The following is a 17,623-nucleotide window of genomic DNA, read 5'->3' as shown; positions in this document are numbered from 1 at the left end:
TCATTCCCCCTTCCGATTAGACCAGAATGTTTCTAACCGTTTCATTGTTGAGTCTTTGGTTTCCTTAGATTTGCATATGTTTCTTTGTTCATTATTTGCTCAGCCAGTCCACAGATGGTCCTGGATCCCTCACTATGTACCAGGCACTGTGCTAGGTGCTAGGGACTCGTTGGAGAGGAAGACATGATCCCTGCCCACAGAGAGTGCTATCTGCTGGCGGGTGAGACCACAGTCCACAGACACACGGGGGCTGAAAGGAGGTGTGCAGTGTGATGGGGCCATACTGAGAGTGGCAGGGAGGACCTCGGGAAGCTTCTCGGCAAATGTGAGCTTTAAACAGAGACTTGAGACCCCAGGGGGAGAGCCCCGGGTCCGGCAGCCCCGCCGTGCTGTGTTCTGAGGCCTGGCAGAAGCCAGGGGGCAAGAGGGAGCCAGAGGTGGGGTAGAGGGCGGGCAAGGGCCCGGGAGGGAACTGGGGTCGTGGCCATCGCCAAGGGGTCAGGGACAGGCTTTGTGACTGATTCAAGGCCAGAGTGTGAATACTTGTGTGCATTCTTATAAGGATCGCCAAATCTGAAAAGATAATAGTGATTTATATCGCCATCAACATTGTATGAGTGTTCTAGTTTCATATTCCTTCTGGCATTGAATATTAACATTGTTTTAAAATATTGATAGCTTAAGAGGTATAAACTGGTGCCTCATTATCGTCTTAATTTATATTTCTTAGAGCAATATTGGGCTTGGACATTTCCCTGAGCCTGCGCGCTGATTGTATCTCCCCTGATGTGAATCCTCCTCGTGTCTTGACTGGGTAATGCCCCCACTGGTGGTGTTTTAAGTCAATTTTGTCACCTTTTTGTTTAATAATTTTTTATAATTAATTAATTATTAAGAGATAACCCTTTTCTGCCATAAGCAGAGTAGTTTCGTGCAGCCGCTGTTCCCGGCTCGCTGCTTCCCTTTCATTCACGTGACACCTCATTGTTCTGAAGTTTACATTTTAATATAATCAAATACATTAATCTTCTTTTGGAATGTCTTCTGTTGCTTAATCTATAAATTCATCATTCTTGCCCAGGCTTGATATAAAAACGCTTTTCTACTCTGCTTGTTTGTCTTATTCTTTGAAAACAAACACTTTAATTCATCCTGACATAAGGTGGGCATCCAAATTCACATTCTTTTCCCAAATAGATAACCTGTTTTACCACCACCACTTATTATTCTTTCCCCATTGTTTTTAATGTCTGCTTTGTCATACATTCAGTTCTCTCCATAATTTGGTTTAATGTATCCTTCTAGTCTGTTCCATCGTTCTACCTCTCTCTTATACATGGACATTTCTGTACAGGGCTGTCTACACTGGCCCATCCAACAGCCCTGTTGTTTTCTGTCTCACCTTTAGAGAGAACACTGGGGTCCCTGCACTGTCAGAGTGATTTCTTGAATTTAGAGGGTGATTTTTGGGGACTTACCACTCATTATGTCACCTCCTAGGAAGAGAGAATCTGCTGGATTCTACCATGAAAGCACTGGCCCAATGAAACAGGTATTAGAGGTGGGATTAGTGTCACTCCCAGTGGCAGCAAGTGGCAATGGGGGTGGCCTGGTCCCAGGGGAGTGCTGTTTCCTCCCTGCCTTGCCCTCCTCTCCAACCATCAAGGAGGCAGTACAGTGCAGACCAGTGTGGGGAGGGACAGTGTAGGGACAAGGGCACACCTGGTGTTGCCAGAAGTTGAGCACCCTGAACTCCCCTTGACCTGCACTTGCAACATCATGGGTCCGTGATGATGCTGGGCAAATTCCGTATGACTTTTGTGTCTAAAAAATGATTGAAAAGCTCACCCAAAAAAATCTGTACAAGAATACTCATAGTAGCTGTAGTCATAACTGACCCAAATGGGAACGGGCCCGTGTCCTTCAGCAGGTGATTGGATAAGCAGACTGGTCCATCTGCACGATGGCGTATTTCTCAGCAATAGGAGGGAGTGAGCTTTCGATGCAGACAGCACAGATGAATCGCAGAGACATTTGAAAGGACCAGTCTCAGAGGCTGTTACTCTAGGATTCTGTTTATGATATTCAGGAAAAGGCAAAACAATAGGATCAAAGAAGAGGTTGGTGGTCTCTAGGACTCAGGGTGGGGGAGGCCTGCATCCGGAAGGGAGCACGAGGGAGGCTGTGGGGTGATGGAGCTGTCCTGCATCCTATGTGTCGCTGTGGTGACGGGAATCTGTACGTGGGTTAAACCTCGTAAAAGTTCACACCAAAAGAAAAAAGTTCATTTTAGTGCATCTTAATTTGAGAAATAAAATTTAAAAATACATCCTTTAAAAAAAAAAGACAACATAGGAAAGAATAAAGCAGGAAGTAAAATAAAATCTAAACCTTCATATAGTAAAATGGTTTGAGAAATTATTCTTACTATCCAATTCAAGAATGAATAGTATAGAGAGAAAAAAAGGAATCTTGTTGAGTTTGTTTTTTTTTTAAATACTGAAGATCTAGAGCCTAAATTTAAAAACCCTATCGTCTTGGTAATAAAGCATAAAATCTTGACCGAAATAACATTTTAGAGACTTTAAAAAGCCATTTTCCATATGTATTTATTTTTTAATGTAATGGTAGACTTTAATTGAACAGCTAACTTGACCTTTATTGCTAACGTGCTGTGCTTTTCAATGTTGCCTAGCCTTTTATATAAAGTACATCTGTTAAAAATGAAATCAGTGCTTAAACATGAAGAGTGAGATTTGAGGGAGAGCTGAGAGGATGGAAGCAGTGCAGTGACTTGTGATGACTTGTGTGTTCAGTGGAGCTCCTTCATCCATCATGCGAGCAGGTTCTCGCTCACCAACATCTCCTGCTGAGAATTTTCCCACTCACCCCGGTAACATGAGCAGCCCAACAGAAGCTGTACAAGCAGAAGCAATAAGCCATTTAGCCCAAATTACATTAAGTGCAGGAGCAGTACCCAGTGGTATATTTTCAGTTATTGTCCAAACCTCTTTAACCCACACGTCTAGGATCTCTTCCATCTATGTGACATTCTGGAAAAGGCAAAACAATGGAATGGAAGAGAGATCAGTAATTGTCAGGACTAGGGCAGAGGAGGATGTGACTCCAGAGGGCAGCACAAGGGAGCTTTTGGGGGTAAGGGAGATGTTCTGTATCCTACCATGGTCGTCTTAACCTGGACATACATTGGTCAGAGTCCAGGCAGAAAACATATGGACATGAGTTCATTGAAGGATGCTTTACTCCCGTGAGGGGAGGATTAAATGAAGTCAGTAAATGGGGAAGCATTTCTCTCTCCTAGGCCTGAAGGGACAGGAGAGGAGCAGTTACTGAAAGGAGCAAGTCAGATAGCTAAGGGGGAGGTCACCGGAGAACAGATAAGGTCTAAGGTAGAAGAACATGGCCATGGCCATGGCCATGCTGCAGCCCAGCAGGGAGGAGGCTGGGGGAATAACTAGCCCATCTTCTCTCCTCTGTGGTGCCTCCCACAGTCCAACCCAACTGAAAGCCAGGGGCACCAGGGGCCAGTCGAAGCAATCCCCCAGGTGCCATGCAGAGTAGAGAAGGGCAGAGAATGGATCTGGGTGGACATCCGGTGCCGTTTACCATTCTGAGCTTCAGCACACTTTCAGGAATGAAAAACCCCTGTCCCCTGTGGGGATGAAACCTTGTATTTCCGAAACAGGAGGAAACTCAAAGTCCCACCTCCCCTCTGAAATCTAAGGTGTTAGCTACAATCAGTGCTTTTTCCATAAGGCAGTGGGGGGAATAGGAAGACACAACATACAAAAGAGCTTCTAAACTCACCTTACTGTAACTGGTCATGAGATCGGAGCTGATGATTATAGTGTCCATTGTGTGTCCCCCTTCCTTTCTCTGCCAGCTTCTTGCCGGACAGTGTTGCTCACTTGCAGGGGTACCCAACCTGCATTTCACAGGATCTCAGTGCTTGACGGTCATCTCTCTATCGGGCTGCCTCAGCTGGCTCAAGGCACGCTGTGTCCCGTAGAACAGCACCCTAACCCCTGGGGATTTCCTCTCAGCTGATTGTAGATGAGTCATCAGCAAGGTACCAACCATTCAATTAAGTCCGTTCTGGTGATGGGATATGTGGCGAGACCAGCATGTGCTGTGGATCTGCGGTTATAACCACACTGTCTCCACCATCAGATGGGTCCCTTAGTTCACTTCGGTGATGCGCGGGACATCCTGGTGACATGTAAAGCATTCTGGAGGTCCACGGGTGACGGGAAGTGGCCGAAGTATTTCAGGCAGGCAAGGCAAATTTGTATCTAGAATATGTATCCAGACAAACCACTGCTCCCTCCATGTTGAAAGAGGTCCAATGGAATCTTTGCCGGGTGACTGGGAAGCCCACCTGGAGAAAAGGGCCTAAAAGGGCTCAGTGTTGTCCTCTACCATTGGCAGCCTGGGTACTTAGCTGGGCAGTAGCCAGCTCAGCTTTAGTGACGAGAAGTCCCTGATTCCCAACCAATGCACAGCGTCCAGTCCTGTCTCCGTGACCACTTTTGTATAGAAGCCCATGAAGAAGCACCAGGTCGCCTGCGCAAAGTGACTGACCGGCACCTTCAGGACGGGTCGGCTCTCCTCCTGATAACCCATGTGGATGCCTCTCAGTGGGCACTTACATGGGACATAAATATCTTTACAAGCTGTGCTTCTTTCCTGTGAAGAGACAACAATTTACACTACAGCCTGAGCCTTGCAGATTGCTTTTTCTCACTCAGTGCCCCACTCAGAACAGCTGTGTTACCTAAGAACAGCAGAGCAGATCAGAGCAGCAGGACAAACTGTCTCCACAATCCAGAGACACCCTTCAAGCTTAATGAATCGTTTTTTGTGGTGGGTGGCAAAAGGCCAATTAATTGGTTTTTCACTTTAGAGGGAATATTCCAGCATGCCTTAGACCTCTGGATCTCTAGAAGCTTTACCAGGCTGGAAGACCCTTAAATTTCTTGGGGTTTATCTTCTGTCCCTTTCTGAAGCCTCTGGGATATCTGTTATTTCATCTTAGTAGATCCAGTTAATATATCATCATGCAGGGGGCCAGTGTGGTTGTTACAGCACACCAGAACAATCCGTAGCTACTTGGTGGGCGCCTGGGTGGCTCAGTCAGTTGAGCGTCCAACTCTTGATTTCAGCTCAGGTCATGATCTCAGGGTCATGAGATCAAGCCCCATGTTGGGCTCTGCCCTCAGTGAGGAATCTGCTTAAGATTCTCTCTCTTCATCTCCCTCTACCCCTCCTCGCTCACTCTAAATAAATAAATAAATAAATAAATAAATAAATATCTTTTTGGAAAAAAAAAACAATGGATAGCTACTTGGTAAATATCTGTAGGACCCTCTGGGCAAGCCTGGATCAGAGTTCCTTCACATTATATTATGTGTGTTGATATAGTGAGTTGACATAGTCTTGAGTTGACACAGGTAAGTTGACATAGTCTTGAGATAAGATTTGGAGGGGTACTGATCTCCCTGCTGTGTAATGGGAAGCTGTTGAAAAGGAAATTGAAAAGTTAGCATTTGATATGTCTATAGCTACATACCCGATACCAGGCGCCCTGTTGATTTGCAGGTGAGTTTGGCATCATCACTTGATTAAATTTGCAGTAATCCAGGCATTTTCAAATATCCAAGTAGCTTTTACACTGGGACATGGTGATTTAGATGGAATATGGTAGAAGTCAACCTCTTGCCCTTGTCTTTTATTCTTTGATGCACTCCAGGGAGGTGGTATGCTTTTTAAACCCTCTGCTAAAGCGTTGGGTTTTCAACTTGGTCCTTCCTACCATCATAGCCCCTTATTTCATGGATCAATCAAGAACAAATGTGAGGATTCTGCAGTGACTAAGAATAATTATTTCCATTACGTATTCTGAGCCTGGAGAAGTAACCACAGGATGAGCCTGTAACCTTACCAGACCCGCTACAACATGGGCTTGGGCTTCAACTCTTCTCCATAAGGCTCCACTGTGACCCGGAAGACTATGCTGGCACTTTGGCTCTCCATGGATTATCATTAGTTCAGAGCCACTATCTAATAACCCTGAGTGGTCTAGGTATTTTCTTTCCCTTCATGTGTAGTCATTTTGGTAAACGGCTGAAGGATCTTCTGGGCAAGGTTTGAAGGAAGATTCTCAGTATATGCATATGGCTCTATTGTAGGGTTGTTCTTCAAAGGTATCCAGATTCCCCCTTAATTAAGGGGCTCTGGGTCTATGAATTGGTTTTGGTCTGTGACCTGAGCAACAGGTCATGAATTGCCACTTCAACAACTCAAGTCAGGCTTCTGCCCATCAGACCTAGAATTTTCTGTGTATTCTGTAAATATCAGGCAGCACTTTGGTCTTTCCTAAGGACCTTGTGTTTGGTTAGCTCTTGCCAGAAACTCTTGCGGGCTGAAACACCCTGATTCTGCTCTAGCTTATTGTGGTAAGTACTCCCAAGATGTAGCTATAGAAGGAGTTTCCCACCTCCCAACTATGAGGACATCTCATGGCTGTTAATATGTTAACTCAACATCATGAGTATCCATGGAGGAGATATGTGGGATTTTGAAAACTTATTTTGTTTGCAGAATGACACTGCCGTAGGTGGCCATAGGAGCAATGTGCTTAGCTCACCTCCGTGCTACCCCACCACCAGACCACTTCAGGCCCTCACTTCCTCTCCTCTGGATGCGTAGCTCCGAATTCCCATATCACGGCACCCTGGAATGGGATGATGGATTGTGCAATGTGGAATGTGTTGCAAGTGATGTGTCATTTACTAAAAATAAAGTTAAAATATGCAAGTGATTTTGTTTTCTGGTAAAGTACAGCAGTCGTCCCTGAATTAATGCCACCTGCAGTTACTTGCATGCCCTTATCTTTGAAGAGAGAAAGGGGCAGGTTGCAGCTACCGTTAGAGCATGCCCATACCTTGGCAGTATGGGGGGGGGCATTTGTCCAGGACATGGCAGGAGCAGTGTGGATTGGGACTTGGCAAGCCCCTGGCTATTGTTTCTTGGACAGCTTGAGCCTGTATCCCATGCACTTTTCTCAGACCAGCATCTTCCCTCCCTCCTCCAGAGTTTATTTGGCTTTCTGGTGGAGTTTTATTATCTTGGTCCATTTGCCCTTTGGACTGTTTCTCTTAGGTAACCTGCACATCTCGACCCTATAGCTTCTATTCTCTCTGTGGCCTCTGGTGGGGCCCCCATAATCTCCTTTCAGAGGATCCTTAGAGATGCAGTGTTGGTGGGCTTGGGGAAGAGGATGCTAAAAATCATTGAATGTGCTCTTTCTTACCAACACATATTATTAACTCAGAAGCAAATAAACCAATTCTAAATCGTGATGCATAGGGCAAACCTACCCCAGATGAGGCAATCAGGGACAACTTCTCGGGGAGATGGCATTTAAGGTGAGCCCTTCATGAAAGCATCAGGCTTGCAGAAAGGAAGTCGGCTGTGTCGCACAAGTTTAGAACACACCAGTCACATTGTATTTGTTGTGGAAGAGCATCCCAGGCCAACAGACCCATGAAGAGGCCTTCATGGAAGTGGGAACTTGGCATATTTGAAAATGGGAGGAAGGAAAACAGATTAGGGGACAGAAGTCAAGAGTTTAATACTGGACGTGTTAAGTCTGAGATGCCTGTTAGAAATCCAACTATTGATGTTGAATAGACTGTCGGAAGCTCAGAAAAAGAAGTCCAGGCTAGAGAAAGACATATGGGTATCAACTTTGTACAGATCAACATAGATGGTATCTAAAGCCAGAGAACAGAATAGGTTGCCAAGAGAGTGCATATAGACAGAGAAGAGAAATGAGAGATGGGGTTGTTAACATTAGCGATTGAGGGGCGCCTGGGTGGCACAGCGGTTAAGCGTCTGCCTTCGGCTCAGGGCGTGATTCCGGCGTTATGGGATCGAGTCCCACATCAGGCTCCTCCGCTATGAGCCTGCTTCTTCCTCTCCCACTCCCCCTGCTTGTGTTCCCTCTCTCGCTGGCTGTCTCTATCTCTGTTGAATAAATAAATAAAATCTTTAAAAAAAAACAAAAAACAAAAAACATTAGCGATTGGATGGAGGAAGAAGAGTCAGCCAGTGAGGTTGTTCATTTCCCACACTGGTTACATCCTCCTTTTGTCTCTCACCATCACCATCCCCACCTGTCGCAGGTCTGCCCATCTTTTCAGTTCTGATGACTCTCCTCCTGGCTGAGCCTTCTTGGTCCCTCCGGCTCATGGGCTTAGTCTCTCCACCCTGTTTCTCTTTGCTGCCTCCTGCGACAGTAACCACTGGTTGAATGGAATCCAGACTTTTTGGAACAATGTGACAAATCCGTGTTTTCTTTTCCCTTCTCCATAGATGGAGTCATGCGCCACTATAAGGCTCTACCTGGATTCATGGGTTGGGAAAGTTGGATGGGAATAGTACTGGGCCCCCAACATCCAAATCCAGAGGGAGAGCTGCTTGAGGGAAAAAAAGAGAGAGAGAGAGAGAGTCCCTGGGACATTTTTAAGACTAAAAGACTCAGCTGTATCTTTGTGACCTTCGGATAATGGTTACTCATGTGACTTCTAGCAAAATTGGCGCTTATTTTTCAAAAATCGTTTCATTCTTGTGTTTATTCATGTTGATTATAAAAGCTATACAGGCTCAAACTGGAAAATAGGGGAAACCATAGAGAAAAAATAAATTCCCCATCATCGTAATAGCCAGAGATAACCGCTACTGATATTTTAGTATATTTCCTTCTGGAATTTCTTTGTGTACGCACACTGCATGCACACTGAACATTGTTGAGGTCATATGACGTATAGATTATGGTCTGTTTTCTCACACGGTATTATAGCAGGAGCATTTTTTATGTCATTGGAAAGCCTTTGAAATTAATTTTTAATGGTCACGGCATGTTTTGTTAACCCTGGAGTCAAAAGTTTAAACATTTCTAAAGTTTCCATTCCGTATTGCTCAAATGCACTTCAGGAAGGTGTTAATTTATTCTTACGAGGGCGGCTCGTGAGAGGCTTTTTGCCAGCATTCCACATTGCCACTTCTGAATCCTTGCGAATCTGACAGGTGGAAGCAGAGTTCCTCACTGTTGTGTTGATTTGTGGGTCCTTGGTTGCTGTTGCGCTTGCACGCTTTTTCATGTTTAAAAGTTTTATGTACTTTCTCTGTGAATAATTATTCATCCATGTCCTTTGATGATCTTCTATGTTTTAAAAACATTTTACCCCAGTATGTTACTAAAATAAAATTCATTCTTAAGAGCGTAGTTTAATGAGTTTCGCAGTTGTCTCTATTTATCTAACCCTTGCCATAGTCAATATATAGAATACTTCCATGACCGTATCATTCTACTCTTGGCCCTTCGTAACCAACCCCTTCCCTGACCCTCAGCTCCAGCGACCACTGATCGCTCTCTGTCATTGTCACCATAGTTTTGGCTTTCCTAGGAGTTCTCATAAATGGAATCATACAGGATGTACTCTTTTGTGTTTGACTACTTTCCTCATTTACCATGTTTTTAAGATTCATCCATCTTGTTGCATATCCCAACATTTCTAATTGCCAAGGAGTGTTCCACCATATTGGTTTACCACAATTTGCTGACCCATTCACCGGTTGACAGACATTTGGATTGTTTTCAGTTTGGTGTGTATACATGTTTCCATTTCTCTTGGGTGAATACCTGGTAGTAAAATTGCTGGATTGTAGGTTTGAGTGTATGTTTAAATTTATGAGACACTGTCAAACTGTTTTCCAAAGTAACTGTACCATTTTGCAGTTCCATCAATCACATGTAAGAATTCCAGATGATTACATCCTCATTAATGCTTGGTATTGCCAGGCTTCTTAATTTTACCCATTCTAGTAGTGTGCAGAGGTATTTCAATCTGCTTTAATTTGCATTTTCGTGATGACTAATGATGTTAAGCCTATTTTCTTGTGATTATTGGCCATTCATATTATATTCTTTTTTTTAAAAGTATATGTACAGATTTTTGTTTATTTTATTGAATTGTTTATTTCCCTGTTATTGATTTGTAAGAGTTCTTTATATATCCTAGATATGAGTTCTTTGTTAGCTACATATTTTTACATATTTACTCTTAGTGTGCCTTGCTTTTCTCTTTTCTTAACTCTGTATTTTGAAGTACAAAATTTTTTAATTTTGATGAAATCTGTTTTATCTATTTAAAAATTTGTTATGGGTAATTTTTATGGGAGATCCATTTCTAGTCGATTTTTGTGTATGGTGTGAGGTAAGGGTGGAGATTCACTCTGTTTCTGTCCAGATATCCAGTTTTTCCAGCATCATTTGTTGAAAAGGCTATCATTTCTCTGATGAACTACTTTGCACCTTCGTTGAAAATCAGTTGACTATACAAGTGTGAGTGGGTTTCTGGACTCTAGTCTCCTCATTAATCTATAGGTTTATTCTCACATCAATACCACACTGTCTTGATTACCGTAGCTAAATAGTTAAGTCTTGAAATTAGGTTGTGCAGTCCTCCAGACTTGTTCTTCTCTTTCAAAATTGTTTGACTATTCTAGTGTCTTTGCCTTTCTATACATTTTAGAATCAGTTTCTCAATGTTTAAAAAAAAAAAAAAAGCCTGTTAGGAATTTGATTGTGAATACAATGGAGAGAATTGCCAGTTTAACCATATTCAGTTTTCTACTCCATGGACATGGTATATCTTTCCATTTATTTAGTTGTTTAATTTACATTATGTTTAGCAGTCATATGCCCTTAAGTTCCTTTTGGTTCTGATGCTTTCTCGGACTTTCCTTGTTTTTTAATGACCTTGACAGTTTTGAGGATTATTGGTCAGATATTTTATAGAATGTCCCTCAACTGGGATTTGACTGATTAGACTGGGGTAATGTGTTTTTGGAAGACAACGGGGGTAAAGTATCATTCTTGTCACATCGTATCAAGGGTGTATAGTATCAATATGACTTGTCACCTTTGAGGTTGACCTTGATTGTGTGACTTAAGGTAGTGTCCTTTTATTTTCAACCTATCTATGTCTTTATATTAAATGTGCCTTTTGGGGTGCCTGGGTGGCTCACTTAGTTAAGTGTCCAACTCTTTTTTTTTTTTTTTTAAGATTTTATTTATTTATTTGACAGAGATAGAGACAGCCAGTGAGAGAGGGAACACAAGCAGGGAGAGTGGGAGAGGAAGAAGCAGGCTCATAGCAGAGGAGCCTGATGTGGGGCTCAATCCCGTAACGCCGGGATCACACCCTGAGCCGAAGGCAGACGCTTAACCACTGTGCCACCCAGGCGCCCCTAAGTATCCAACTCTTGATTTGGGCTCGGGTCATGATCTCCACTAAGTGTGGAGACTGCTTTAGATTTTCTCTCTCCCTCTCCCTCTGTCCCTCCCCCACCCCCCACCACTTGTACACGTGCTCACTCACTCTCTAAAAAAAAAAAATAAATAAATGTGCCTTTTTTGTGAAAGCATAAATTTGGATCTTTTTTAAAAAATCCAATTGAAGTACTTAGTACATTAATATTTAAGGTAATTATTGATATATCTGAATTTGGGTCTCCCATTTTTTTGCTTGTTTGCTCTTTTTCTTCTTTTTGGATAATCGGAATACTTTTTAGAATTCAGTTTTAATTTTCTTATGGTCTTTTTAGTTATACTTCTTTGTATAATTTTTCGTGGGGATTATAGTATACATCTTTACTGCCCCCAGCCTTCACATAAAATGTAGAACCTATGTAAGCAATATGGGTCTATGTTCTGCCCCCTGTGTCCTTTATACTGTGGGTATTGTATGTGTTATACTTACCTATGTAATAAACTTCACAAAACAATGTGATTACTTTTTTGCTTTAAATAACTATGAATAAATTAAGAAGAAAAAGCAAATAAAAGTAGCCTTTTGTATTTTTTCAAATATCTTCATTCTTTTCTGAGGAGGTGAGGTCTCCATCTGCTATCATTTCCCTTCAGCCTGAAGAACTCCTTCCTAAGGTACCAGTGTGCTAAAGGTGGATTCATTTAGCTTTCTTTAATTTAGAAATGTCTTCATTTATCCTTCATTTTTGAAGGGTATATTCTTAGATAAAAAAATTCTTGGGTGACTTTTTTCTTTTAGCATTTCATGATGTTGTCCACTTCTTTTGGCTTCTGTGATTTTGGGTGAGAAGTCATCTGTTAAATTTTTGTCCTTCTGCATGTAATGAGTAATTTTTCTCTTGTTGCATTTAAGATTTACTCTTCGAATTTGACTTTGTAATGCACCTTGGAATGGCCTTTTTCATGTGCACTCTACTTGGTTTTTGTTGAACACCTTCAATCTGTAAATGGATATGTTTAATGAAATTTGGGGAAATTTTGGCCTTTCTGTCTTCAAATATTCTTTTCTGCCCCATTCACTCTCTCCTCTCCTTATGTAATTCCAGTTGCATGTATGTCAGACTTCTCTCCCTAGTAATGTCCCATTTTCCGTTTTTTAAATATGTTCTATAATTTTATTTTATTATTTTTATATTTTAAGACTTATTTATTTATTTGAGAGAGAGTATGTGTGTGCACTTGCACATGCCTGAGCAGAGAGAGGGACAGAGGGCGAGAGAGAATCCTTAAGCAGACTCCCCTTTGAGCACAGAGCCCAGTGTGGGGCTTGATCTCACGACCCTGAGATCATGATCTGAGCTGGAATCAAGAGTCAGCTACTCAACCCTACCCAGGTGCCACAATATGTTCTATAATTTTAGATTCCTTCCTCAACATTTTGAATATTAAATTGTGACGAGACTAAATTTTGCTAGTATTGGGGCGCCTGGGTGGCACAGCGGTTAAGCGTCTGCCTTCGGCTCAGGGCGTAATCCTGGCGTTACGGGATCGAGCCCCACATCAGGCTCCTCCGCTATGAGCCTGCTTCTTCCTCTCCCACTCGCCCTGCTGTGTTCCCTCTCTCGCTGGCTGTCTCTATCTCTGTCGAATAAATAAATAAAATCTTAAAAAAAAATAAAATAAATTTTGCTAGTATTTTTTCAATGAATGTTGTTTCTTTTGTTTTACAGGCAGTTATCAGGTTGGTTATACAGGTTGGACTCAAACTGCATATTCTGTTTCTTGGGTAGCAGCTCTGATCTTAGTTTGGATCTTTTGTATTTAGCCAAACGATTTTGAGTAGGTTCTGATCCTGTGAGATTCAGAGCCAGTCAGAAATGTGGCAGGACAGAATTTGGGGATCCCTCTCTGGTTCTTTCTCCTACAGGATGTCCTCTTTCTCTCTAGGGTTATGGTTTGCCTGGGTTTGGTCTTCTAGTTTTCTAGGACATACTTTTTTATTTTTATTTTTATTTATTTATTATTTTTTTACTGATGTCCTTGCTACGCCTCATGCTGCATTGCCTAGCACTAGGCTGAGAGCATTGAAAATACTCCTGACAACTCCACTCCTCTCGGCATGGTTCCCTACCAGAGTGTGCCCACTTCTGTTTACTCCGTAGTGCTTTTAGGCAGCTGCTTTTGATATTACACCCAGAGCCTACTGTGTTTGCCTGCAGGGGAACAGGTCCAGTAGAATCTTACTCCGCCATCACTGGAAGAAGAAATTAAGTTTTAGGGTTTTTTTATATTAAATTTTACAAGCACTTAATGTTTTAAAAAAATCACCCATATGTTATGCATATTGTGATAGATAACTTTGCTAGTCTGTTGTTTGGCTCTTAAATGTTGTTTCAGTATTTCTGGTATATGGAAATTTTTCATGTTGACACTATTAACTAGGGAAGTTTGTGATTCCCCCTCTTAAATGTTGCTTAAAAACCCATTCTTATTCCAATACCAGGTGAATATGTACCTGGATTTGCCTTTTTTAATGGTCCTAGTGTTTACGTTTCACTTCTTCATCTATTTTGAATGTACTGTAGTGTATTGTATGGAGTGAAGATCTAATTTGATTTTTTTTCCCCAAAGACTAAGGTAATTTCCTAAACATAATATATGAAGCTGATTCTACTTTTAATGGTAGGCACGGTGTTTCCATTATAGAAAATTAATTTCTAACTTGCCAAAATTTAAGGTGAAAATAGATAGTACTAACAAACTATAAAAATCGAGGTCAACGTGGGGAAGGCAGGCAGGCAACAAATGATGAAACTTTGTTCTGTATGTGAGCAGCAGGGCATTAGACCACTGTCACAGTGCGCTTATTAATGCTGCCATGTATACGCAATGAAAATCGATCAATCAACATGTCTCTTTCTCACAAACACGTCTATGGGGCTGAGAGCAGAAGTAGAGGTAATAACCATTTACCAAGCATCAGGTGCTATCATCACAATCATGATCAAAGTCCTGTGCAAGTGTTAAATGCTAATACTATTCATCCTTAGTGATGAGTGCTGTAAAGGAAGGAGACATGGTGCTATGAGACAGGCTAAGAGGGCAAAGAGCTCTGGTTATGGAAATCAGAGAAGGCTTCCTTGAGAAAGTAATGAGTAAGTTGAGCTTGAAAGAGGTGCAGAATTAAGTAAAGCATGGGCAGTGGGGTGGGGAGGGTGGGAATTGGCAAAGGAAGCAACAAGCGTGAGGGTCCTAGGACAAGGAAAAGCATAACCCTTCAGAAGAGCTGAAGGGCCAGTATGGCCACATGACCGTGTGTGTGTGTGTGTGTGTGTGTGTGTGTGTGTGTGTGTACGCACGCCACTACTTTTAGCTATCCAAACAGGCTAGTCTGTCTTCTGGTGTCTCCCACTTTTGCATCTCGTAGCTGTTATTTAAGGATCTCAACCCAAATACATTTTGCCACCCTGTTAAGGAAGCACGGATGAATCTTAGTGTGTAAGTCACATGGACAGTAGGGAAGGGTATGTGGTTGAACGCTTGCTGGTGACCAGTACTGCAGGAGGGGCTTTTTGATCTAGTAGCTTTCATCCTTAGAGCAGCCCTCCCAGTAGATGGTATTATTCTCATTTTGTAGATGAGAAAAATAGAGAATCAGAAGAGTGAGCAACTTGTCCGAGGTCACGTGGGTCCTAGGAGTGGAGGAGCAGGGACCTGCACTCTGGTCTTTCCGAGCTCCCATCGGGTTGCTCCTGCTGGCATCTTGCCATGCCGAAATCCCTGCGCCCTGAGTCACGGGGCCACACATTAACTTTGCCAGTTTGCTCTTGAGCAATTTTCCAGTTACTTATTCTTGCTGAGATTTACAATCTGTACTAGTTTTCAGCTGCTGCGATAACAAAGCCTAGAGGAGAAACGGGGAGTCTGTTTCTTGCCTTTTCCAGCTTCTAGAGGTACCTGCATTCCTGGGCACGTGGCCCTTCCTGCATCTGCAGTCTCCTCTTTGGCCCTTCTCCTGTCCTCATATCTCCTACCCTCGCATCTCCTGTCCTCATATCTCCTGTCCTCGTACCTCCTGTCCTCATATCTCCTGTCCTCGTACCTCCTGTCCTCATATCTCCTGTCCTCGTACCTCCTGTCCTCATATCTCCTGTCCTCGAATCTCCTGTCCTCATATCTCCTGTACTCGCCTGTTTTTCGGGCTGCAGCTGGGAGAACTGCTCTGATTTTAAGAACTGTGATCAGACTGGCACACCTGGTTAAGCGGGGTGCTCTCCCATGTCCGTCCACACCCTCAGTCACATCCACAGAGTCCCTTTTTGCCCTCTGAGGTCACACTCACGGATCCCAGGGGTTACGATGTGGACACCTTCCAGGCCTTTATTCTACCCCCCACAGTGACTGAGCTCTCCAAATAGTGACTTTGAAAGGATTATTTTGTGGACATGAGAATTTTAATCAAATTCCTTTGTTTCTCCCTTCGGTGTGTGCTGCTGCTAAGGGAATGCAGAGACATGGAGATATAGAATCAGCTTGATTTTCCTTGCTTTTTAAAAGTCAATTTGTAGTACAATTTTACTAAATTATTTTGTTTACCTTAGATTTGAAACTTCATATAAATTCATTGCTGCCAATGTCAACTCAATATTAAACATCTGATCCATGCAGCGTTATAGAAGAAATGTTTAAAATAATATTTTTATTTTTTTAAATCCAGATTAGGACTTAAAACCACTCCCAAAATCAATTGGAAACAATTTCTGACATCACTTTATGAGTCCCAGTGGTTGGAAGTCAACAATACAGTTCCCCTGACAAAAAGAAATAGGTACGTAAAAAATAATAATAATAAAAGAACTAAATGTTAGTTACACGTATCAGAATCTATAAAATGTTGTATATCTGAATAACTTTTTCTTCGTTTTTTTGAACGACAAATTCGTCTTCATTGGATACTTATGAACGTTACATAATGATTTGCAGTTTATCAGTTATTCCCCTTACAGTATTCTTATTTAAAATGACCTTCAACTTTAAGGTGGGCGTAATTATTATTTTAAGTTTCTAGGTGAAAAAAAGACTATAAGGGTCTTAACTAGATCTGCTTAGTGAGTGGAGGCAGAAATAGAGCCGAATGTTCTAGGTACGCACATCAACACTGCTAACGTTACACTGAGCTTTAAGTGTAAAGTTGTGTATAAGCATGTTTGGTTAAGTGTCCCATAGAAAGGAGCAATCCACGTTCACGCGTTTCCCGACCCCTCTCTGCGTGGTGCAGATACCGTGGGTCAGCGGGGATTATTTGCCTTGAGCGCCATTATTTCTATTTTCATTCTAATGTCTATTATAACCTCAGATTTACATTATCACATAAACTGCGATGGGGCCCAAAATGTAAAAAAGTACTTAATAACATGACATTTTAGAATTTAGTCTTTTGCTCTAAGAAGTATTTTGTTTATGTTGGTGTGTACCCTGCACTGATCGCCCTATATAAATCTTCAAGAAAAATACAGGCTTTGTAATCTTGGCACGTTCATTGAAAGCGCTATGCTCTATGGTAAAGTAAAATATACCACAGAGTTAATTCCCGTTTCACTAGGTCCTATTCCTGTCTCAGGGATTTATGAATATTTGATGAACTGCCCTGGTTACCAGCCTTCTAGGTATTTAGAGCTCCCTCCCCGCCCCCTCCACCCCCGACTCCGTTCCTGGGATGCAACTCTCTGAGTTTATTTCTTAAGTGAAGTTACTTCTTTTTTTTTTTTTTTAATGATTTTCTTATTTGAAAGATAGGAAAGATTTAAAATGTGAGTTTTATTTACTTTAAAACAGTGATTCTCAACTAGGGGCAATCCTGCCCCTTCCCCACCGCCCCCAGGAGACCTTTAGCAATTTCACGAGACATTTTTGGTTGCCACAGCTGGGATGGGGGTGCTACTGTTATCTAGTGGGTACAGGCCAGGGATGCCACTAAACGTCCCATGGTGCATGAGACAGTAGCCCCCCCCCACACATACCCCCCAAAGAACTACCGGGCCCCAACGTCAGTGGTACTAAAGAAGGTAATAATTACTGCAGAAGTTTCCATTCCTTCCTGCACCAGTGATCTGTAGAAAAACCAGGCTCCAGTGAGTCACATGAGCAACTCAGACTCAGGAATTCTGCTACTTTCTATGTTTCTTAGAAATGGTAGTAGGTGTGTGTGTTTATATGTTTTTGTACAACTGGAAAAGCTAAGATGACCGTGTGGATGCAGCAATA

At 42.3% G+C, this 17,623-nt stretch overlaps 1 protein-coding gene across 1 annotated transcript in view; it reads left to right on the top strand.

Moving 5' to 3' along the window:
• The window catches only part of EFCAB6 (EF-hand calcium binding domain 6), a 217,357-nt gene that overhangs the window by 74,959 nt on the left and 124,775 nt on the right, over positions 1–17,623 (top strand). The window contains exon 9 of the mRNA XM_008702910.2: positions 16,077–16,187. Within this exon, the coding sequence (XP_008701132.2) occupies positions 16,077–16,187 (111 nt within the window). The remainder of the gene's footprint in view (positions 1–16,076; positions 16,188–17,623) is intronic.

Source organism: Ursus maritimus, unplaced genomic scaffold (assembly GCF_017311325.1).
Source record: "Ursus maritimus isolate PB19 unplaced genomic scaffold, ASM1731132v1 scaffold_21, whole genome shotgun sequence".
Taxonomy (NCBI): domain Eukaryota; kingdom Metazoa; phylum Chordata; class Mammalia; order Carnivora; family Ursidae; genus Ursus; species Ursus maritimus.
Note: the sequence above shows the minus strand (reverse complement) of the source record. Positions and strands in the feature narration are given on the sequence as shown.